This window comes from Polistes dominula, unplaced genomic scaffold, assembly GCF_049000335.1.
Source record: "Polistes dominula isolate Pdom_NZ unplaced genomic scaffold, Pdom_raw_medaka contig_168, whole genome shotgun sequence".
Lineage (NCBI taxonomy): Eukaryota > Metazoa > Arthropoda > Insecta > Hymenoptera > Vespidae > Polistes > Polistes dominula.
Genome location: NW_028301024.1, coordinates 1,060,416 through 1,085,293, shown reverse-complemented (window position 1 = coordinate 1,085,293; position 24,878 = coordinate 1,060,416). Strand labels below are relative to the sequence as shown.

The 24,878-nt window shown below is 34.3% G+C and overlaps 2 protein-coding genes across 21 annotated transcripts in view; one reads left to right on the top strand and one right to left on the bottom strand.

Moving 5' to 3' along the window:
* LOC107067088 (ELAV-like protein 1) overlaps positions 1-24,878 on the bottom strand; it is a 74,240-nt gene that overhangs the window by 48,744 nt on the left and 618 nt on the right. For 2 of the 20 annotated variants that reach the window (XM_089174231.1, XM_089174250.1), the window contains exons 1-4: positions 11,609-12,909; positions 10,418-11,021; positions 2,580-5,516; positions 2,331-2,496 (exon numbers count right to left, since the gene is read on the bottom strand). The exons of 1 other annotated variant lie outside the window; for it this stretch is intronic. The gene's annotated coding sequence lies outside the window, so the exon portion shown is untranslated. Of the gene's footprint in view, positions 1-2,330; positions 2,497-2,579; positions 5,517-10,398; positions 11,022-11,608; positions 12,913-24,878 lie in introns of those variants that run through there. 17 more of the 20 variants (XM_089174234.1, XM_089174235.1, XM_089174236.1 and 14 more) reach the window with 17 other exon arrangements.
* On the top strand, positions 13,259-24,873 carry LOC107066963 (cytosolic carboxypeptidase 6). The gene is made up of 8 exons (XM_015322077.2): positions 13,259-16,040; positions 16,161-21,940; positions 22,112-22,476; positions 22,552-22,988; positions 23,064-23,267; positions 23,397-23,620; positions 23,746-23,941; positions 24,073-24,873. The coding sequence occupies exons 2-8, from the start codon at positions 21,880-21,882 to the stop codon at positions 24,410-24,412; spliced, it is 1,827 nt and encodes a 608-aa protein (XP_015177563.1). The 5' UTR covers positions 13,259-16,040; positions 16,161-21,879; the 3' UTR covers positions 24,413-24,873.

Sequence of the window (24,878 nt, the reverse complement as noted above, 5' to 3'; positions counted from 1 at the left end):
GAACCATTTTTGCCAGTCAATAGCGAGTGCTTTCGCGTTTAGATAAGATTGAGAACCACTGTAAGACAGGGCAGCTACTAGAACAATATACGGCAAAATGAAAAGCGGTAAAGAGCAAAAGCGATAATATAAAAGAGTTGTATTGTACTTGCTCGATGGGCAATTTCTTCTTTTTTTTTTTCTTTTCTTTCATTGAAAGGATTAAATCTATCGAATGTAGACGATATAGTTGTATAAACTATCTTGAATATAGATCATTTAAATAGTAACATTGTAATTTTCAACCGAAATGTTTTTTGAAAACGTAAGAAAAAAATAAAAAATCACATTCAAGTCAATCGTGTTCACAGAATAAATCTCAAATGTTCAATTCACTTACCAAAATTTGAAATAAAGGGAAAATTATATAATATAAAATATAAAATTTTGTAAAAAGTATCAAAAAGTTGGCCAGAAAATCTAATCAAAATTGTGCTACCTACGATCATCGATGTCCGATAATATTCATTCGGAAAACATAGGAGTAGAACGCAAAGAGCAAAAGCTAATTCGTAAAATCGATCAAAATTTCAATCAGCCAACTAACAAGTAGTAGAAAAGTGAGGTTATGTGTATAACTCTAATTATAGAGACACGACAGGAAACTAAGTGACACACTGCAGGTGGTTTAAACGATAACCTAACGTTTTCTTCCTAACTAATATATAACGACGAAAGGAATAAAAGGGGAAAGAACTCAAACGTATTTGCACAAAAAAGTTAACGTGTGCGTGCGTGGGAGTTTCCGCGTGGTGAAAATAGTATATACATATATATATATATATATATATATATATGCTATGGCCAAGTTTTATCGCGGCACCGCATCTTCGTCGTTATCGATTGACACGAGCCTACTCACCGACGCGCGTATTTTAGGACTTTTCCACAATGGAGGCCGACAGAGATAGATAGAGACAAAATTTGTACATCATGAGAAAACATTATAGTTCGTTGCTTTGACTTCAAAACGGCGAATACTCGGCATGGATACAGCAATATTGTTTTGTTCATCCAGTGAAACAATAAATACAATATGGACTAATTTCATATATGAAGGACGCAGTGTACGCATACATACACACATACAATATATAAATACAAAGTTCATGCAAGGAGTTGCAACCTCTTTTGAGATATACTACACAACTATGACGTCGAGCGTTACTTTTTCTGTTATAATTCAAACGTGTTCAAACACTCTGCATTTTAGCTACTTACTTTATAAAAATATAATTATTCCATGGAAATTTTTATTACATTTTTCTTTCGTAGAATTAGATATTCTTTTGAGTACAAATTTCTCAATAAACATTAGCTTTTTTATACTACACAATTATATAACCGCGGACTTGAACTACATCAGGCGAGATAACTTCCATATTTCTATCATAATTAATCTTTCTATCCAATAAAATCCTTATATACAAATATTGTTTTCATAGAATATTTATAAGTTATAAATGAAATTATTAATACACAACGTTTAAAAATGATATGAACAAAGAAAATATGAAAGAGAAATATGAAAGAAGAAAAAGAAGTAAAAAAAGTTTAAAGAAAAAGTAAGTATAATAAAATAGTAATGATTTATAGTAATAACGCGAAGCACGTGGAGGGTTTATTTCTGAAGGGTTAAAGTTCGATTTCCACAAACGTCGGTAGATACGATCTTCGGCCGCTGGCTAGGTGGCCATGGCGACGGATCATGAAAATTGCGTGGCTGGGACCGATCAATACGAGCGCTGCTACAACGTCTCCGCCCCTCTTAGCAACCCACCCTCCCGTTAGCCGTACAGCTCCCCTTTTATGTTCTTCTATCACTCCCTTTCTCTCTCTTGTTCATTTAACGTGAGCACACTATGGAGAGCGAGCGAGATGGAATTAAAAAAAAAAGAAAGAAAAGAACTACTTCCACCCAAGCAGCAGTACACATACACGTACACATACACACATTATATATGACGACATACATGAGTGCGTTGACACGCAGCAGCAGCAGTAGCGCATTCAGAAGGGGAAAGAAAGAAAAAATACGGTAGGGGGGAGGTAGGACTCGCATTAAAAAAGATAAAGATAGAGATAGTGTGTGTGTGTGTGTGTGTGTGAGAGAGAGAGAGTGATGGCAGGAGCGAGGGTTAAGAACTGACGCGTCGACGTTCCACAAAACTTTGCGCGGCACGTGCTTTTTCAATGTTTTAGAAGGAAAGAAAAAATTGCATAAAAAAAATACTCGCGAAGAGAAAGAGAAAGACATAGAGAAACGAACACATTTGGTTTTATCTTCTTACCTGTCCTTCGTTCACCTTTCTCACACACTTCCAAAAATATCCAGTATTTTCTTGTTATAATTTTGTGTCTATGTTGCTTTTTCGATACGTTTCTTTTCTTTCGGTCCCTCTCTCTCTCTCTTTTTTTATTATTTCTCTATTTATTTTCCTTTCTTTCTGTTTCCTTCTGTAATTTTTTTACATTATTTGGCGTCGCACGCGACCATTAAGAAATAAATAATAATCTTACAAAATCTTTTTTTCTCTTACTTATATATTATCTTTTTGCTTGACACTCTCTTAACTCTCGTTCTAAAGAAAAGTTAGAAACTCGGTAGGTAAAATACAATAGTTACGTTCCTCTTTTCTTGGTTCTTGTTTTTTTTCTCAAGTGCAGCGAGTCTTCTCTTATCACGCTCTTGCACCGCCGCCCGGAACGGAAGGAGAAATCAATGAAAGGAAAGTACAACGTTGCAGACGCACGTAAATCAACATTTATGATTCACCTTTCTTTCGGAATGATTTTTTCTCCCTATTTTTCTTTCTTTCTTTCACTCTTCAGAAGGAAATATGCGTAAATTAAACACACGTCCACCACGCAACGATGACCGACGATGGCAATGACGACGACGACGACGACGACGACGACGACGACGAAAACGAAAATTGACGTCGTATCACGATCATTCGTCTTTTCCTCTATTCCAGAAGGAAAGGAAAGATGTAAAGAAAGAACAAGGACATAGAAAGAGAAAGAACTAGCGTATAAGTCTTGTGTTAACGTGTGTATGTACTATGTATATATATATATATATATACATATGTATACATATTATACATAGTATATATATATATATATATATATATATATATATTGATGTGTGAATATTCTTTCGACGCGTATGCACTCAGTATATATATTTGTGTATGTACGTGTGTCTAATTTGTTTGTATCGGTTAGTTCAAAAAGTGGGAAAAAGAGAAAGCGAAGGATTAGTGAGAATAGGCGGTGATGGAAGGATCTCGCGAGATAAGAAATTAAAGCGTTAAATACTAGACTAAGGAAACAGAAGAAAAGACGCGTTACGGGCGGAGGCTACCTAAAGACTGAAAACACACGTCCCTTCGCGATCGGCTCGTAATACGACTCGAACGAGACAGTACGCGCTCGGCAATACTCGGCATGCTTCGTTAATTCCTTTATCGACCACGAGAGAGCGACGGTAGGAACGCGAACGACGCGACGACGAGAACGACGCGACACACATGCGCGTACGTAAAACCCTTCTTGTATGACACGCGACGCCATGATTCGCTTCGCTCGTTCTTCTCACTTTTTTTACTCTTTCCCTTACAAGAAAGGGTTCGCGATATCGTACCTTAATGAGAAAGAACGTTGAAGTTACTGACGCCGGTTATTTTCTTGAAACATTACTTCTACGTGTAAAATTTATATGCTATAAGAAGATTCATATTCAGCTTGTATATACAAAACCGCTATAAGGCCTATACTGACATACACGGCAGAAATAAGACCCGAAACATCAAAAACACGCCAAATCATGAAACAGCTGAAATGAAGATAGTTCGCAGAATAGCTGGGAAATCACTATGGGACAGAGTAAAAAGCGATGACTTCAGAAAAGCATGCCAGATCAAAAATATCAACGACTGGGTATTAAGCAGAAAAGTTGAGTGGAAGGATCACATCACGCGCATGACAGATGACCGAATGGTCAAAATATCCCGAGATAAGAGACCTCGAAAGCGCTGGAACGTCAGTCTAACTATATGAAGCGAGTCGTGAAGAGGAACAGGCATTGTGCTTACTTGGAAGGAAGAAGAAGAAGAAGATCCACCAAAAGAAAAGAAATAAAAAAATAACTAATGGGGCTCGTGCAAAAAATTAAAACAGTTGAGCTGGCTGGCTGGACCTGCTTTCCCTGCGATTTCTTTAATCATTAAGTTATCTGTAGCTCCTAGATCAACTTTTCTCTATGAATGCCTATTTATTTGAATTAGAGGTGCTCGTTTCCATTGTTCCAATTGTAAGATGGTATATCGCCATAACAAAGGCAATTAATATGAATTTTCAAAAATCCTCTTCGTTATTATGACATTAATTTAATGTTTTATTACTATAATAATTAATTAACAAGTAATGATTAAAAAGTTTGAAAGAATTGATCCCTTACAAATACATATGTATATGTGAATATCCCTCTATCGTATGTTATTGGAAAAAGGAGTACGTTCTTTTCGAAGTCCTTTGCTCCTCTTTGTACTCTTGCTGTAGATAACAACCACCTCTTTACGGTTTTTGATCCAGCTTCACTACCCTATCACATCAAGATAAGGGTCCTTCTCGTTGAACCTTCCTACTAGGATCCCAAATGAGTTCTCTCGAAATAACACCCTACGTTATTTTTAAGGATAACGTGTAACTTTCAACGTCTAATTATCAGAAATATGACGTTCAAGACTTTTTTTCTTTTTATTTTTGCCTCATACGTTACATTATTCTCGTTTGGAGTTACAAAATGAAAATGAAATAAAGAAAATGAATAAAAATAAAAGAAAGAAGAAATGATTAACACGTTGCCGCAAATGACGACTATAGCCGTCCGATCTTTGTGTTTCTGAGCACAATCGTCAAATTAAAAGTGTGCGGTAACGTGTTAACTATTTTTTTTATTTTAAACATTTAAGATAGATAGTAGTATTCATTTTAGAGAATTATTAACGATTTCCATTACATTTAGATTCTATTACATTTAGATTTTCGTTCGAATTTTTAGATCCTACTTCTTGTTTGTGGAGAAAAGCAAATGAACTTTTTAATGCTCATAAAAATAAGTTCACCTGCAAAGAACACCTTACTTATATCCTACTTCCTTTTCTCCCTTCTAAGTTGGATTATGTTCCTGCTCCAATTTACTCCATCGGTTCACCGATCTCCACTTCCGTTTGGACACCTTTTCAAATCTTGGACATGCCACACACGGTGTCGCCTTTCGTTTCGTCCTGCGAGACATTTAGCATAGAGTTTCTGGAGATCATCCAGTTTTGCTAATTTTTCTTTTCTTTCTATTCTTTCTTTCTTTCTTTATACCAATACATTGTTTTCGTCTTTTACCGAATAAACGTGTATTACTGATGACTTTAAAAACGCTTGACTCTTTTTATTGTTTTTTTTTTCTCAAAGATCTGAAAGTAGTTTCTTGTTAGGTACAGTAATACTTTTTATTAGGAAAAGAAAATTATAAAAATAAAAAATCTGTAATATGGAAATCATAGATCAACCAAGTGAAAGTTTGCTCACGTATGACCTCAAACAAAAATTTTGCGTAGAAGTAAACTTTCTCCCTCTCTTTCTCTCTTTAAAATGATGACGAACCAAAATTATGCAGTACTGACGAAATGAACTAATAAAAATTTGGCTGCCGTGCCAATAACTATACTCCGAGAGTTGTTGGATATTTATTTCCGTTATCGCGTACCATGGAAGTTAAGTCGAACAGTAACTTTTTTTTGATGATGCGTGATAATTTTGTCTTGAATAAAAGAAGCGGGAAAAATATAACGAGACACGAGAGAGCAGAACAACGAAGGTCTATAACGTTGGATTTGGAGCGCATTTTGATTATATTTTTATGTGAATAAAATTGTATTTTCTCGACAAAATTATAAATTAATTTACTTAATGCACTATAAATATTAATACATTTCATGTATGTTCGCTTATTATTTGGCTATTTATTTGTTACGATTACTCGTTACGTCTTTGATTCTCGTTAGTCGTAAAACTGTTAGGAAAGAATGATTCTATATTACTCTAGCTTTCCTTGCCTTTGTAAATCTCAAACTTATCCTAATCGATTCCTTAGATTGATATTTACAATATCATGATTTTCAAATAAAATCAGTGAATCTTTTTATATTGTTGAAAGTAATTTGATTCTTTTTTTAAAAAAGCTAGTACTTTATTCATCCAATTAATTTGATCGTTTTTTCAATTTATTATTTATTTAACGATTTATCGTTTCATAACACGATTTATCGTTAAATAAATAATAAATTGGAAAATTAATAAGTTGAAGAATCAATATAATCTTTATCTAATTCATTTAATTGTTATAATTTGTAAATATTTTCGAAAAGATAAAAATATAAAAATTTACAATGTTTTAAAAGACTAAAAAAATATCGTCATTTCTCGTGAAGGAGAAGATATATATATCTCAAAGAATGAATGCAAACGCTTGCTCTACTGGTTCGTCCCGTCTAGTCATGATTCAGCTGTTGTAATTTATATTTTTCGAGGGTTAGACCTTCGTAGCCGTCATCGATCCGCATTAGAAAAGGGACGGATGTAATTGCACGTCGACCATAGTTCGGTCAAAATTCTGTCCAGCTGTTCGAGGTTACTGAACTCTGTTACAGGGGCGAAAAAACTCGTTGATATTTCAACTAAATTTCAATCTTTTCGTCTCTTTGTATATTAGCGTTAAATTATATAATTCAGTTAAATCAGGAAAATCCTAGGTTATACCCTAAATAACTAAACGCTTTTGCGAAAGCTTATCATAGAAATATGTTTTTAAACTAATAGTTTTAAAAAATAACGAGGATATATACGAATTCACAAGAGGCGAGCAAGTAAAGTATGAGATTAAAATGTGATCCGTCTTTAAAGTCTGCTTTCTTTCTATGACAATGCTCATAGTTATTCATTCTTATATCTTTCTTTATTCTGAAAACCAATGTTTTTTTAGTCGTGCTGCTCTACCTGATCTAATCTACGGATCAAATTTCAATTTCATACTTTATCTGCTTGCTTCCCGTGAATTCTTATATTATCTAATTGAAGTATGTAATCCTGTTTTCCTTTATATTTAAACAGATCAATATAGTTATTTCAGTGTTTAGCTAGTTTTTTCACGAATTAACGGGTTTCACAAAGTAACGCTTAACATGTGTATACATACACATAACTTGATGGAGAAGAACGCGAGGCTATTTTAAAACGGTAACCCAGCTTCAGAAGTAACAGTATTGAAGAAGTAAACAACGGTAACGACAAAATTGAAAAACATTAATGTTATATTACGCGTACACCGCTGATAAACGGCAAATTTTTCTATATAACAAACGGGAAATTACATTAAGAGAACGCTAACTTACTAATAAAAAATAGCTACTGATAAGATGAGGTATATACCATCGAGAAATTAAAGAATCGTATAAAAAACTGTCTAAATAAAAAAAAAGATACAAAATAGATATGTCTCTATATAGGGTGTTTTATAAATACATGTTCATATTTCAGGGGGTATATCCACATATTAAACAAGTAACAAAGCAATATAAAAATATACCCAATAAATTGTTAGTTTTCCAATTTGGGGTAATTAAAGAAAATGTTCCAAATATGCACTTTTTGCATCAATTATTTATATAAATGAATGAAAACATTCTATGATTCGGAATTCTACGTACCAGGAAGTTTTCTTATAATTAATATAGTCGACGTGAATTTAGTTCAGTTTGTCGGCACGGCCATAGATAAAATGCATGTTGATCATTTCAGCATGAGTATACAAAACTATGTTGTCAATTTCAGAACGCTATTGATTACTGCAAGAATAAGAAGCACCGACTACGCAAAATTTTGAATGCTGTATATGTCCATAGAAAATATTAATAAACATTAGATAAGATCAAGACATATTATATAGAACGTACAGTAGGTTGTACTGAGGCAAAAGGCGAGCTCTTCGAAATATTTAATTATCCATCCTTGATAACTAAGGAATATTAGACATATATTTATATGACACTCTTTACTTGTTTTAGTGTATAGATCTCTTTTGAAGTCTTGATATATGTACGTTTATGAAATATCCTGTATAAGTAGAAATAAGGAAGATGTCTATATTTTTCTTTTTCTCGTATGAAATTATCGAACGCTCTTAGGCTGGTTGGCAGACTTGAAAAGGGTAGTAAATCGATTAAGCAGTCACGTAACCGTCGCAGTACCTCGCGCTAATTACGAGCTAATCATTTTGCTTGATATTGCGTATCGTGAGAAATTCTTTCGTATAATTGTACGCTGAATATACAATATGTATCTACATTCTTAGTAGGTATGTGTGCACGAAAAAGTGTAAATAAAAATACGTTTGTAAACATAGTAATTATTTTCAGAACATAGCGCGGGAAATTTGGAAAGCATCACACTAACGTTGACGTTAGAATTAGTTTAAAGAAACCTTCCATATAGTTTCTTCGATCAACGGTCTACTAATTGAATGATTATAATATGTAATTATGTACTTATTCGATACATATACATCTTATGAACTTTTACGTAAAGTAAATATAAATAATAATATAAAGTAGAAGAATAGTTATAGATATATGTGCTGTGTGACATCATCAAGATAAAATAAAAGCAAGTATAGTTCCTATTCTTCTTTGTCTCTTTTTTTTCTCTAGAAATAAGATTTTTCCGTATCGGCGAAGTGTCGATCGATGAACAAATTTTGCGCTGCATCGTTTCTCGGTTGTGATACTACAGAACACATTTAGAAAGCCTAACCGATCGATATAGCTTAATGTCCGCGGATACGCCTTTTCTTCTCTCTCTTTCTCTCTCTCTTTCTCTCTCTCCCTCTCTTTCTCTTTCTCTTTCTCTCACTTTCATTAACTAAATTTTGGTCTGCCCCTTTTTTCTAAGCAGAAAACTCATTTAAATAAGTTCGTAATATCGCGCGTTAAAAAACAAAAAGATTAAAGTATACGTGATCATTAATGCTGGAACGAGCACCTCAATTCCAAATAAATAGGCATTTGTGAAGAAGTTGACCGTAAGGTCTTGAATAGTTTAATGACTCGAGCTGTTACCCAGTATGGGGCAAACCTGGGCTAATGTCCCTTTTTAGTCAACACAACGGCCCGATTATGTATATTTTTATATAAATATTTATTTTTTATACAAAGTATACCTATTAACTGAGATTTAACGTTTAGATACGCAATAAAAGAATACAGGAATACCTTCTTGACTTATTCAAAATAACGGTACGTTCAATGCTTATTAATAAAATGAAAAAAGAAAATGATTTTGAATAAGGAATGAATAAGGAATGATAAAGTTGAAATATTTGAAGCCAAATATGAAATACTTTTTTATTAGAGGGAAAACGTATCTATGGCAGCCATTATTACGAGAGAAGAAAGAAAAAGATGGAATTGGCATCGGTGACATTGCTTTGCTGTAATGGGTGTGACCATGTGGCAATCAGTACAGAGAACTAAACTGACGTTTATGTATATGAGAAAGAAAGAGAGATACTGAAAAAGTGAGTGAGAGAAGGAGAAAGAAAGAGAGAGAGAGAGAGAGAGAAAGAAAGAGGAACAGGAAAAGAGGGAGGGAGAGAGAGAAAGAGAATAAGAAGTAAGTAGAAGCTCCATTGATTGGTTGCCAACATGGAGGAAAGTTGCAGCTACCCCGGGGGTATATGAACCCCGATATAGTTCTCTCTCCGTCTCTTTCTCTCCGTTCGCGTTTACCCTCGGTACGACTTCACCCCACAGCAAAACGCAGGCGCGTCACATGGACCCAGAAACGATCAATACCTAAGGTTTCACTAGACTTGCCGATCTCTCTCTTTCTTTCTCACTCTCATTCTCTCTCTCTCACACACACTTTTTCAGTCTTCTCCTTTATACTTTTTACACCCCACACCGATAGTGAATGCAAATTACTAAATCTTTGATATTTCAATGGTTAGTCTTTAAAAAATTGTCAATAGAAAAAATAAATGATAAAAACCGATATTTTAAAAGAACGTTTTATTTTGCTAATTAGCACATCAGTAACGCTCAAAGATATTATAAGATATTAAATTATAAAGACAAAGATAAAAAATTAAAAGCAAGGTCCCGATCAGACTATTAATTTTTTTCTCTTTTTTTTTGAAATTCTTTCATCAATGAAATATTCTTCACCGGCTAATCGCACTATACGAAGTAAAGGGGCAATAAGGAAGAGGGTAATTTTTAAAAGCAAAATTTTTCCTCTTACACTTTCATTTCTCACGCACCGTTTTGATCAGGGCCGTCACGACCGGAAGTATCCCTCTCGAGACTTCCCGCTTGTCCTCGAGAAGGAGGCACAGTGCCGGTTGATCGAGGACTCGGTCCATCGTGGATCCGGATGAAGCCTTGCACATGCTCTGGACGTTCTCCATCTTGTTTACTACTTTCTTTTTTATTCTCTCTCTCTCTCTCTTTCTCTTCCTTTTTTCTTTGTATTTATCTATATTTTTCGTTTTGTATTACTTTGATTAGTCGTATCATATTTTCTTTTTAATCCTTCTTCTCCTTCTTTTTTTCCAATTCCGGATTTATGAGAAAGACTGACGTTAGACTCATTCTACGAGTTCATTTATTTTTCCTCGAAGGGTAAAAAAATAATAGTTTGATAGGTAACGATGTTTGGCATGCCGTTCTTGGATTATAAAACAGAGATGTTTGCGTCAGTCTGAGTCGCGTTTTCGGGCTCGCCCTTTCGGGGTGCCACGCCCTAACTTCTGCGAGATACAAAGTTGCACCGCCGCGAGCGACACCTCACGGGCTAAATCTCTCTCCTTTGATCGACGTACGCTGATTTTTTTTCATGTCTACGGCACGATATCGTCGAAACGTCTAACAAAATCAACGTTTGCTTAAATATTTCAATTTTTTATTTAACAATGACAAGTATAAAAAAGGGATATCTCAAAAAGGATCACACATTTTTCATAAAAAATATATAATCGAAGAAATAAAAAAGAAGGAAATGAACTATAGTCACCGTATCAGCGGTCGGCGATCAAAGAGAGACAATCGTATAAAATACAATATGGCGGATGAAACACACGTCTCTGCCGGCACCGATGAAAACGGCAGTCCGTTTAATAATAATGCATAATCAACGATATATGCAATCATAATAATGTGATGACAATAATAATAATAATAACAACGATAATATAACGAGGTAAGAGGAATTAATGATAATAATAAGAATAACTCAAGTTTAAGGTTAATAGTAGGAAGTACATAATAATAATAATAATAATAATAATAATAATAATAATAATAATAATAATAATAATAATAATAATAATAATAAGAAGAAGAAGAAGAAGAAGAAGAAAAAAAAAAAGAATAATAATAATAATAATAATAATATTAATAATAATATTAATAATAATAATAAACAACGAAAGTAAAGAAAGAAACGAACATACCGATTAACGATGAAAATCAGTGGTTGGAAGATGCCGATATCTGGGCGCAGAACGGAACGACGACCGGGTTATAAGACGTTTCTTTTACCGGCGACGACGGCGACGGCGACGGCGACGAAGACGACGATGACGACGACGGCCTGACGATGACGGCCTGACGACGAGCTGTCGTCAACTTGGCGGGGTAACGACGTGGACGATACAATGAAACGTGCTTAATCACGACGATTTAGGGGTGTTTTTTTGTGTGAGATGGTTTTTTTTTTTTTTTTATACAAGAATTTGAAAAATAAAGAATTGTGAAAATTTTTTTCAACACTCGATAGTCTTTTGACTTCTCAGGAAGTATACATAAAAGTACGCATCTCTAAAGAATCCCTCTTTCTCCCTTTTAATTTTTTTTAATAATTAATTTTAATAATTACTTTTACTATCTTTGTTACTAACCGCTAGCGAAGGGGAAGAAAGAAAAAAAAGATGAAGAAAGAAGAGAAACGACAAAACACGTTCGTCCCCGCCGGTCGGTCCCTCTGCTTCTCTTTCAAATTTTCAAATGCACAAATTTTTGCGCCTCTTCTTTTCCTTATCTCCACACTTTCTCCTCCTTCTGTGTGATAAATTCCTCTTGGTATCTTCACGTGATCGAAGAAGAATCTTCTGGATGAAGAATAGGTAGGATTGTCTTTACGAATACAAATGAGAAAGATGAGATTTTATTTCTCTCTTTCTCTCCCTCTTTCTCAGTTCTTCTTTTTCTTTGATATCGGCGATGATGTGATGAAGAGAGGTCAATGATCAGAAACTGAGGACCAACTTCCGGAGAAACGTAGAAAAGCGAAGAGCGATGACGAAGCTGAGAAAATGGGAGAGAAAGGTGCACAATGATGATCGAAGATAATAAATATAATCATAAAATTGACGGATTCGAGATTAACACCGTGGGCACACGGAAGTAAAACTGACACAGCACACACGCGCGTGAGCGGTCTTTTGACTATTTTTTTTTTTTGGAGCTTAGCTAGTTCTCTCTTTCTCTTTTTTTTCGTTCTCGCTCTCTCTCTTTTTGTTTTGATCGCGAACAAGTTCTCCCTTCCCTTCGTACGAGGTTGAACGATGATACAATTATTTTCTTTCGTTTGTATTTTTCTTAAACTGTAAAAATGACGATGACGATGACGACGACGACGACAACGACGACGACGACGACGACGTTATTTTATGTATTTTCAACGTGAACGAGCGTATTGATATAAATGTATGTAGGGTGTGTGGGGTGTGTGTGCGTGTGTATGTGTATACGGTTACGCGCGCGCGTGTCTGTGTTATTTATACATATATATATATATATATATATATATATATATATATCACAATTATATGTTATACATCGAATTAAAGGATCAAAAAATGAGAAATATGTAGAATCAAAGATTAAGAATGTTGTGGGTTATAACGGTGTCTACAACGCAATGCCTTTATGTGGTGCGGTAACTAAACTGAGGAGTCTAGGCACTGGTGGTACCGGCTGCACCCTTCGGACACCGCCAGCATCACCACCACCTCCACCTCTACTTCCACCACCAATAGTACCACCCCCACGATCCTGAACGGAAGAGGGGTAGAAATTTAAGAAAAGGGGTGTATGCGTGTATTCGTTAGTATATGTTATATGTATATATATATATATATTTAATTTATATATACACAATAGGCTACATTATACGAAGAAAACGATAAAAAAGAAAAAGCTAGATGAGAATGATAACGCGCAGGCGTTCGAGATCGGGTAGAAAGAAAAGAGAGAAGAGTCGAAGTCGGGTCGAGCCGAGTTTTCAATTTCACGAGTTGGCAAACCTGGCTGATATAGGATAACAGGAGAAAATTTTACCCTCAATAACGACTATCGTGGGGTGAATTGTGAAACGAGGAGGGTGACGTACGGTTTCTAGCATTCCATCATTTGTGATCTTCTTTCTATTGTTCTTTTTCACCCCTTGTCCAATCTTTCTACACCTCCTACACACAGTGCATTGTAATTTATGATTTGATGTTTCATGAATTTATTAGAAAGTATTGACCGAAGTAAACGAACACGTCAAGTATAATTGGAATCTTTCGATTCGATCTAGAAAATAAACGCTTCTTATGACAGCATTCATCTAATTTTTTTGAAAAAGAGAGCTTTTGTTGAATAAAAAAGAAAGAGGAATAGCGAGAGATGATCGTTCGCATGCGCAGACGAAGTCATCGAAAGTTGGAAGTTCGTTTTTAAGAAAACTAGAGCTTGCATGTACCGTGGATCATCGAGCCGCTTAAAAGCTGGTGGTAGTAGTAACAGGAGGAGGAAAAGTAGAAGAGGGCAGTATATTGGGTACACGTCTGCGCAAGCGTCGAAGTGAAAATTGGCAAAAGCTTTGGCAGGGTGTTTCCTGCGCCCTCGTGAAATCATTTCCCGGTCGTTACGTACCGCCCAAATTTTTGTCTTTTCTTGCTTTTAACAGACTAATTGGATATTTTAAAATGAGAACGATGGCCAGCAAATAAATTCAAATCCAGAATAATCGATTTCTCATAAGAACGAGAAGCCTACCCCGAGCTAAGAAACTATCGTTAAATTTTTATTCGAAATTAAATTTATAAACAAAGGGATTAAAAAATGAATTAAGATGTGAAAATGAGCACCTCCATTAGAAATAAATAGATATTCATGAAAAGTTTTACCGAAGTGCCCTAGATGGCACAATGATTAGAGCAATCGCCTGAAAAGTGGGAAAAACCCGACTTTGCGTCTCGGTTCAGACAACCTAAAGGTCCAATTTTTTCATGAATCCTAGAACGGTATTGTTACATAATTAATCGTTATACTACATTTTTAAACAAGTTCGATTTATTACTGCCCACGGTCTATTCTTTTCGCTGATATTTTCGTTCGAATTGAACGTTTTATGAAGTTTGTTGTGCCAGCTCTCGAGCTCCTCGTTCTCTACATCCTACGCCACTGACTCCGGTTGGAAAGAGGGGAAGCATCAGACAGCAGAGGGGTTTCGAATATCGATCTCCCGCGTTCTACCAGTCATTCACTCTCGTGTGTGTGAAATGAAACATACACATGGATATTCCGAATTGACGAAGAGAGAGAGAGAGAGAGAGAGAGAGAGAAAGACGGAGGGGAGATTGAGAGGGGAAGCATTCACCAGAGAATCCCAGGTAAAGCTCAGGGGAAGAGAGCAGACGACAGCCAACCAGGAACTACCAACGACACAGCTCGTCCAGAAAAATGTCATGCTAGCTCAGAACTCTGGGCTCCGTGTCTCTACACCTACGCAGACTCACTCGCTTCTTCTCACTCTGCCTCTCTCTCTTCTTTTAACTTTTTCTTTCTGTTTTCTCTTACTTCACTCTATATCGTGTATTTCACCCGTTTGCGCTTGAGTCTTCCTACTCCGAGAGTTGCGCGAAACTAAGAGCATGCGCATTATGTTCAACATCGCTTTACTTTTGAGCTTTTCCACCCCTTTTTCTCCCACTCTTTTTCTTTTTCTCTCTGGCTTTCTTTTTTCTACGCAAATACGATGGACGAAACTTCACGCGCTTTCTTCGAAGATTATCTCGCGCATCTGCAAAAGGCGCAGACAGTATGAGGGTAATCTGTAAATTGTATCAGTGATTCTCAAATCATTTTTTCACGTTCGACCGAGATCGCATTAATTGGTTATTGTATTGTTAGATAGTTAATTTTTTAAAAGAGCGATTTTAGTCAGTTGTAATAGAATATTTTGAAATTAAATTTAGTAATAATTAAATTTCTACACTAATAGATAAACATATTTAAAGATATTTTCTATGTTTTTCATTAAATTAAATTTAAGTATGAAAGTTAGACTATAAACATATTTAAATGAAAATAAACAAATTTTTCAAAATAATCAAAAGTCTATTATAAAAATCTGAAAGAATAATACAATAGATTTATTACAACTAATCAAAAGAAGAAGCATATTTTCAAGATTCTACATGTGCATGTTTAATATACATATATACTTGAACTACATAACTCGATCTATGAGATTTTATCAGGAAAGAATCATTAAAAGTGATACGATCAAATGTAAAGCACCGAAAAACTCATCAAACTTTGTCAACTATTGCATTTATAATTTTTACAAAGAATCAAATCAACGTGGAAATAATAATTAGTATATACCTTATTTATCTGTACTTATAATTAGATTTAAAAAGACACTTATGATTTACGGAAGGAAACAATCTAGATAATGAATAATATAGTGGTTCGTATATCGATTTAACAGAACCAAGGAAACCATCGTTGATCCTGGGTGGACATAGTGTCGCCAAGTCTGCTCGCGTAGTCCAGTTCGGTATAGGAGACTCTCGACAACAACTCTAGAAATGTCTGACGGTGGAGAAACTGGTACGTAATACTTACGCACGCGATCATAATTTTCTTAAGAAGATGAGAATTCAAGCTTTGGTCACACATTTCGTGCCGGCCCTAACCTGTCTGTTCTTCTGCTATTCAAACAAAAATAAGAAAGAAAGGAAGGATCTAAGATAGGATCCTTCACTAAAAGAGATCGATCGAATTGACGAGAGAAAGGGAAAAAGGGAAGAGGTGAACGTGTGTGTGAAGCCGTCGAAAGGGTCACGCGAGGAGAATCATCGGTTGATACGGTCACGTGCTCCACCCATTGAACCCTGACATTTAGCAGCTACTTTCGCTTGTGCATACATAGTGAAATATCCGACAAATATCTCCACGAAATTGTTCTATCAAAGCACATCAGCTCTAAATTTACAGTTTTGTATTACTAAGATACTTTTAGATTATTGAGAATAAAATGTGACATCTAGAATAAAATCCTTTGAAATATAAACAATCTTGGATACATAATCAAGATAGGAAGTTTGAAATTAGTTTAATACATCCAATTCTCTATATTTCATATATCATATAGATTTTTGAAATTTATTTAAATTCTTTGTAAATTTTCAAACACACATCGGAAGCACTGCTTAGTTTCTATAATCAAGACCCACCTTCAGACGAGTCCATTGTCCAACGTTATACCATTGATCAGATACGCAGAAGTTCATGCAATGATATCGTACTTTTTTAGCTTTCTTAGTGAATTATTGACAATTGTATCTAGAGGTCTTGACGCAAGAATGCTATAACTCGACGAACTACTCTTAGCTCTTCCTATTCCCTCCATCAAGATTACAGACACTGACCTCAAACACTATCGTCATCGACCGTAACATTTACATTGCTTATGATCCAATAGAAATAGATTCTTGGTAATTTCTGACTTTGCATTCTAATGATAGAATCTTTTCTTAATAGAATTTTTATTTCAATTGTTTTATAACGAAGAACTGAAACTGGCTTGAAAATCGAACTGAAAATTTCAACTCCATTTAGACATGTTATTAAAATTATATTCCTAATATTAGAATTGTAGAATTAAAGTTGATGTTGTCTTTATACATACTAATCAAACATACGCGTTACGCGATTAATATAATCGTAGTAATGTATCTTTATCTAACAATAGTATTATAGGTTCATTGATTATTTTAAATTTACAAGAAAATTCGTGTATTGTTTTATAGCAAAATCTTAAATGTGTTTGTATTATATTTTTATTAGTATGTATATTACGTATATTAGTGAATATTATTAAATAGAATGGAAAAGATTTCAACTATTAGATATTTCTGATTTGCAAGAGAAAGAAAAGTGTGAGGAGTTCCTTAAAAAGAGTATCCAGAAAAGAAGAGAGTGATTTCCTATTGGTTGCGGCCGCTATTAAATAGTTTGTTTATGAAAATTTAAAAAAGTGCACACAAGATTCTTCGCATAAGGAGAGCACATTTCTTGTAAGTGAAGAAAGATATTTCAAAAATAGGCGCTAGATAACCCTTGATTAATTTCATTCAGGAATATACTTGATGTACTTATTTTTTTTATAAAGACAAGCTATGTCCTTATTGTTAACTAGAAGGCTTAAAACACGAACAATAAATATTTTTAATAAGTATTTTTTATTTCTCAGCAAAAATCCAACGCATCCTTAAGTTAAACGCTTCGTATAGTGACGTATATTCCCAAAAAAGAAAAGTACTACGAAGTACATAAAGTGAGCACGTGTGCTTCAATATAAAGTCATCCTTAACCGGTTGCGTTCAAAACAAAAGAAAGAAAAAAAGTTCTTTGGAGATTTACTAATATGTGATGTCTGATAAGTAAACTATTTCAATTGTGTCGCGTTATTTGGTGTAATGTTGTAAGTCTATAGACTAATCTTATAGACTAATATATGCATAAATATGTCATCTTCTGAATCGCATTTGGCCTCAATCGGCAGTGAGAAGAAACCCTTTATGCTCCTTCTTGTGAATCCTCATGTCAGTTTGTAACACAAACTATACCTCTTCGTGATAATTGTCGATGATATGTCCCTTGTCAGGAAACGTATTTTAATGATGTATATGATCCCAATAGAGGACTAAGAAGATATAGATGTGTTAGATTCGCTCCAAGTACGCATATTAATGACCTCATTAATGAAAGGAAGTTAACAGGAATAAGAAAATAAGGATTACTGGAGTTAGTATATACAAAGGTGATCAGTTAAAAATTAAAAAAAAATCATCTCTTAATTGAATATACATATAAAAAGTAACTTCTAAATAAAGATAAATAGAATTTACCAGATGCGCGATATGACGGTTGAAGTTTTATCTTATTGTTAGTAAAGACCATCAAAAGATTTCATTTGCGTATAATAAAATGTATTGCAATGTTTTCGTGTTACGATTAACAGGGGAACCTATTAAGGAACCTTTTTAATTAATAAGGTAAAGTTGCTCGAATTGTATTACTGCCTAAATCAGTTTTTGTTACCATCAGCGTGCTATCACAACAATTAAGTTTATAGTTGTTTTCTTATAATTTTTTAAATATGTTTTGAAGATTTTAAAGCCATATATTATTGATAAAGTTTTTGTTTTAGTACTTATTCTATAGTATTGAAATAGTTGTACCGAAATGATATTTAAATAGTATTATTTACATTTTTACTATGTTTATTTGTAATAAAATAAATGCTGCGTCTTAAATCGTTCTGTTACCAACTTAAAAATAGCCTATTTTAAAAAAATTTTTTGACATGGTGATAATTGCGAGGAAAATTTCGTTTGCAGGCTTTACTATACACGCTTTTAATATTAGCAATTTTTTTCATTGCAAGTAGTCACAAAATGGCAGCGCCATAGTTCAACTAAGCGAACCTCATATTAAAAACAGTATTTAACAAAACTTCAATAAGTTCATGACTGATTAACTTTATATTTATACTGAAGCTACATTGTTACATTATGTATAATAAGGACTTATAAGCGAATCTTACCTTGCGCTTATCACATTCCCATAAAAATATCTCAAAAATAGGCTATTTTTCTGAGAGCTAGAGTAACATTATCCCTTAAGGAAACCCTTTTTTTCCATTATTATGTGATCAATTTTTATACGTAAGTTATATTGAAATATGTCAGATATATCTAACAATAAGCCAAAAAATGTAAAAGCAATTGGTTGTATAATTTTTGTGCAAAAGATTATGTAGAAAATATGTTTCAATGCTTACAATGTATATAATATAATATGGATACACACGGTCTATACATTTGCAGGAATGAATTAAAAAGATATTTTTATAATAATTGTAAAAACGAATCCTACTAAATTATTATTTATAGATATTACCTTTGGTTATTTCTTTTTCTTATTTTTATTATTAATAGATTATAGATTGTACGACTTAGAACCCTGATTCCTTAATCGTGTGATGTTGTTTATTTATTACGTTTTGTTAATTTTGTGTAAAAATATGTAGATATTTTAAATTTCATTAAAATAAATGAAATCAATGTTAAACGGATTTATCAAAAATAACAAAATTTCTTCTTTGAATATAAAATGTCATATTTTTTATGCGCTTTTTTTCTTATGGGATACGACTTCAGCAACCTTATAATATATTATCGAGGAGTATCAAACCGTTCGAGCCAGCAAACGAGTGTAGACTTAATAGTACGCCTCTTGTCTTCGAATCCATAGCTTTTTCCAAATCCACAGTTTTTCTTATTATTAGTCAAAAAAATGTTTTCGCACTTATTTCTCATTTTTCGAAAAAACAATAGTGGTACAAAATTAACCGTCACGGGTTTGTGATAACTGAGAATATTGTTAAAATTTGTTATTCTAACAGTGACTGAGGCATGATTTAAATTTTATATTCAGGTACGTTTACTAATTTGAATAGTGATGTGTACTTTGATCTAAGATTTGATTATAAAAATTTCTAGATATAGGTCATCATCAAAAATTCTAGATATAGTAGTCATCATTTGTAATAATTGAGTGAAATTTCATGTACATATGTAATTTTATTCGTGTTATTTTACTTAGAGGCTACTAGAATTTCTTCGCATTAACAATAGCTTTTTTCTATAATGTGATTTCTATTCTATGCTCCAGATAATAGGATTTTTTTTACTTTAAGCGTGTACATATTTGTTCACTCGTGGTATAGTCATAATCATCAAAAAATTATTTAATGTATCGACTAATCGTTTAATCGCGATATATTTTTCAGTGAAAAGAAATATTTCAGAGGTGAGATATTTGATTTCCAGTGTTACACTTAAAAATTCTAATGTAATGAGTAAGAAATTACATTTAATGTGTGTAAAGCCTTCCAGTCTATTTGCCTGTTACTCTTTACTATGGCTTGATTTTGAATTATACGGACGCGCGATCGAGAATTTAATTTTTTTCGATGTCTTTTAATTCATGATATAATACAGCGCCAATAGGCGCAGCTCTGTAGAAATTAACTTGATCAAAGTTAGCAAAATCTTTAAATTATGATGGTCAACGCATCGTTCAGGCATATTTTTTATAATTCTTGATACCAATAAACAATCTTCTCTAAACGTGTATGCATCAACGTGTGTGTATCAGATCTAGTTTCTCCGGTAAAAAATGGAAAAATTGATTAAATTTGGAGAATCCCTTCGATTGATGATCCTCTCGCGATTTATGTAATATTCTAGCCTCTAATTGATAAGATATTATGTGTATAAAGCTCGTATATATTTATATGCGATTGGGCACTGTTTAAGAATTGATATTTCCTCATAGTTCCCACTCCCTGGAAATTTCGGAAGGTTTTATATAATATTACCTCCAGATGAATCTCTAATATCATACTCGGTTGATTGTAACAAAGAATCGGTAATTAACGCTGCCTTTGGTCTTCTAAGCAAAATTTCAGGTTGAATAACCATTTATCTAATCATCTAAAGAACGATTGTCATGAAAACATAATTTGAATTAATTCGTAAGACTTATCCACTCCTCATAACGACCATTAAGTCGATTTTGAGTAAATGCATTCTATCATCGCTTAAACGAAGCACATATTTCCTTCAAAATTCCGCTTTTTGCATTAAGTTTCTTTAAATAATTTTATGAATTATGTATATATGTATGACATATATCCCAAAAAAACGAAAGTACTGAAATAAAAAGCATATAAAATGAGCACGTGTACCTCAACAGTTGATAATCGGTAGTTCATCAAATGTGATAGAATCGAGTATACCATATAGAAGTAGAAATACATGTATTTAGATCAGTCTTACATTAGAATCCTCTTGAAAAGAGAAAACGTTTTAAAACATAAAAACAACCTTGAGTCACGAAAAGATGTTAAAGTAAGTTTCTCACATACTCTATCGTCTCTACATTCGATAGTTTCTTTACCTTTCTATCGCTATGATTCGGATCGTCGTAGTTCTCGTGACTTAGAAAAACTTTTACTTTAATCTTCTCACTGAGAAACAAGATAGTCCCGTCGAGAGGTTTTGAATAAGAAAGGAGATCGGTTGACGCCTGGCAGCCACGCGAGAATCCATGACGGAGTGATCCGCCCTGACTAGAATCACCCACGCGAAATCACGAACTTCCCACATTCTTTTTATGTATAAGCACGAACATTAGAGGCAACGTGAGGATCCGCCGTTTAGCTTGAAATCTAAACTGAGATCGGTATTTCTCGTTATCATGTAGATAGGTTGGTAGGCGGTTAACACCTAACATGCTTCCCGAGTTGGCCGAAGCCTTCAGTCTCTCGCCGTGTCTGCTACCTGGATAATCTTAACAGAGCTTATTCGCGCGGTTAATGGCCTTTCACGGGGAAGGACGTGATCCTTTAGAGCACACCAGTCTCTATCAAAGAGCCGGTTAGACGACAAATTCAATTCAAACGTGTGATATTTTGTTATTAATAAAATAAAAAACGAGTTTCAAAACGTTTCTATAAAATATTATTTCGGTTATTTCGTAGCGATGATCATAAATCGATAATGATATATTGTAAAGATACTATAAAATTGGAATAAAATTGGTTTCAGAGAGCGAGGACAGTGATGCCGAAGGTGGTTTGGGAAACGTAAATAAACTTGTAATACGTCCGCCCGGTCATAGTGGGAAAGCAAAAAAAGGACACATCTGTTTCGATGCCTCATTCGAAACCGGTAACTTGGGTCGGGTAGATCTTGTTTCAGAGTTCGAGTACGATCTTTTCATAAGACCGGATACCTGTAGCCCACGACTTCGCCTGTGGTTCAACTTTACCGTTGACAATGTAAGATCCAATCAGCGTGTTATATTCAACATAGTGAACATATCGAGAAGTATGAATCTTTTTCAAATCGGCATGGCACCTTTAGTTAAAAGCACCGGTAGACCAAAATGGCAAAGGATACCTCGGGATCAGGTAGACGTACGCTCGCATTTTATTCTCAAGGATTTAATATCATTTAACATGCATTTGTAAAATTTATTTTTACAGCTGTTTTATTACAAATCACCGCAACATCAGAATCACTACGTGCTCAGTTTCGCATTCGCTTTCGATCGAGAAGACGATGTCTACCAATTTGCTTTAAGTTATCCGTATTCATATAATCGGTATCTCGGGCATCTGAATAATCTCAGTACCAAGATAGCCTATGTTCACAGAGAAACTTTAGCCACCTCGATTCAGAAGAGGAAGGTTGAACTGATCACCATAACATCTGATAAGAATAACGGTCAGGAATTAGCTCGGAAAGTTGTGGTAATACTTGCGAGAATTCATCCAGGCGAATCACCGTCCTCTTTCGTCTGTCAAGGCCTGATGGATTTTCTAGTCAGTACTCATCCGATCGCTCAGGTTCTCAGGCATTACGTGATATTTAAAATTGTGCCAATGATCAATCCCGATGGAGTTTTCCTCGGCAATTATAGGTAATTATGTCAATATCTCATCGTTACAGTAAAATTTATCTTCAAACCTACGAACTTATGGTAATTTTACGACAGATCTACATTGATGGGTATGGATTTAAATCGAAATTGGAATTGTATATCAGAATGGATTCATCCAACGCTAACGGCTATCAAATCGATGTTAGAATCTCTAGATAAAAACACATACACGCCATTAGATTGCGTCTTGGATTTACATGCACATACAAACGCAACAGGAGTCTTCGTTTATGGGAACACATACGAAGACGTATATAGGTAATTCTAATTATTCTTTAAATTATCTCTAAAGATTACAAATGGCATGCGAATGTAGGACACATCATTTCTTTACACGACCCTCGCTTTACGTGTCAAAATCTAACACCACGGCTGCCAGCCCCTTAGGTACGAAAGACATATTGTCTTACCAAAGTTACTCGCTCAACACACGGAGGACTACAACCTAGGAAACACGATGTATAATCAAGATCCTCACAAAGGTGGAACATCCCGTCGATATCTATGCTCCATTTTAAAGGAACATGTCAATTGCTATACCGTACAAGTATCAATGCATGGTTATTCTAGGAAAGGAACATCAAGTATTTTACCATATACAGAAGAAAGTTGTATCCTTTCAATATAATACAAACAAATAACGTTATCCTTGCCTTTGGTTAGATTATATAATAAGGGTTAAGAAAAACAAAGTTAAATTTAAATGTTCATCCTTAACTATCGATTTCAATAATAGATTACAGAGTCGGTCGAAATCTCGCACGAGTATTTTTAGAATATTACAAGTTAACCGGTCTAATACCGTGTGGACTTCCAGATCAACCATCGAATAAGAGTATCCGACAATCTCGTCAGAAACATCACGTATCAAGGCAGCCACGTTCTAAAATGGTCAGGACACCGGCTCCTTTACATTTAGCTAGCATTCACGAGTACGTAAACCATGTCTTCGTAAGGGAGGATAATAAAAAAATGAGATTGATCGATGTGAATGTATTTTCTTTGTCATTTCGCATCACCGTCACCATCATCATTATGAAAATTTGTGAGATTTGACTTTCAGGTATTTTCGGGAGGACATAGAGCCGCTCCCAAGCGCTCGTTACCGATCGATGAGCGGTACGCGTATGAGCCGGGCTGGAATTGCAATTGGAACTGGAACTGAAAGCGGAACTGGAATAGGAAGTGGAAGTGGAACGACGGGCGTCAACGGATGCAGGTACCAGAGCCACAGGTTCCGGAGCCCCGGGGCACCGCTCGACAGGGTGCAAGCTCCAACAAGACGACCCATCGAGCCGAGGCTTACCATTATCGATTTTAATCAGCTGACAAGAGGCGGTTTGGAACTGGCCATGAGTAAGAACAAGATTAATCGTCATCGCGGTCGCTTTAAGCTCCAATAATAAAAATATGAAAGAAAATTAAATTTCGTTCTTTCGTCGACTCACTTTAACGTATCACAAAGATATCTTCCATCTTTTCTACTGGTTTTTTTTTAATACAATAACATTTATAACATTTTTATATCTATATGTGATAAAAAAAACTGTAGATTACTTAGACGTACATTGTACTGAGGAATTTAATAATATATCATAACAATGTTTTAACAGGTTACTAAATATGATTTTTTAATGAATTTTATGATTTTAATAAATTTGATCTAGAATAAATCATGCGAAATATATTATTTAATATTTAGAAAAATGTATAAGCTCTTTAACTTGAAATTGGTAATCCTAATCACATTTAAACTAATTGTAAGTTCTAGAATATATAATTTGTAAGACGTGAACATAAACATAAAAATTAAATAGATAACAAATACAACAAGACATTAGTTGAAGATAATGCATTTATTTATACATA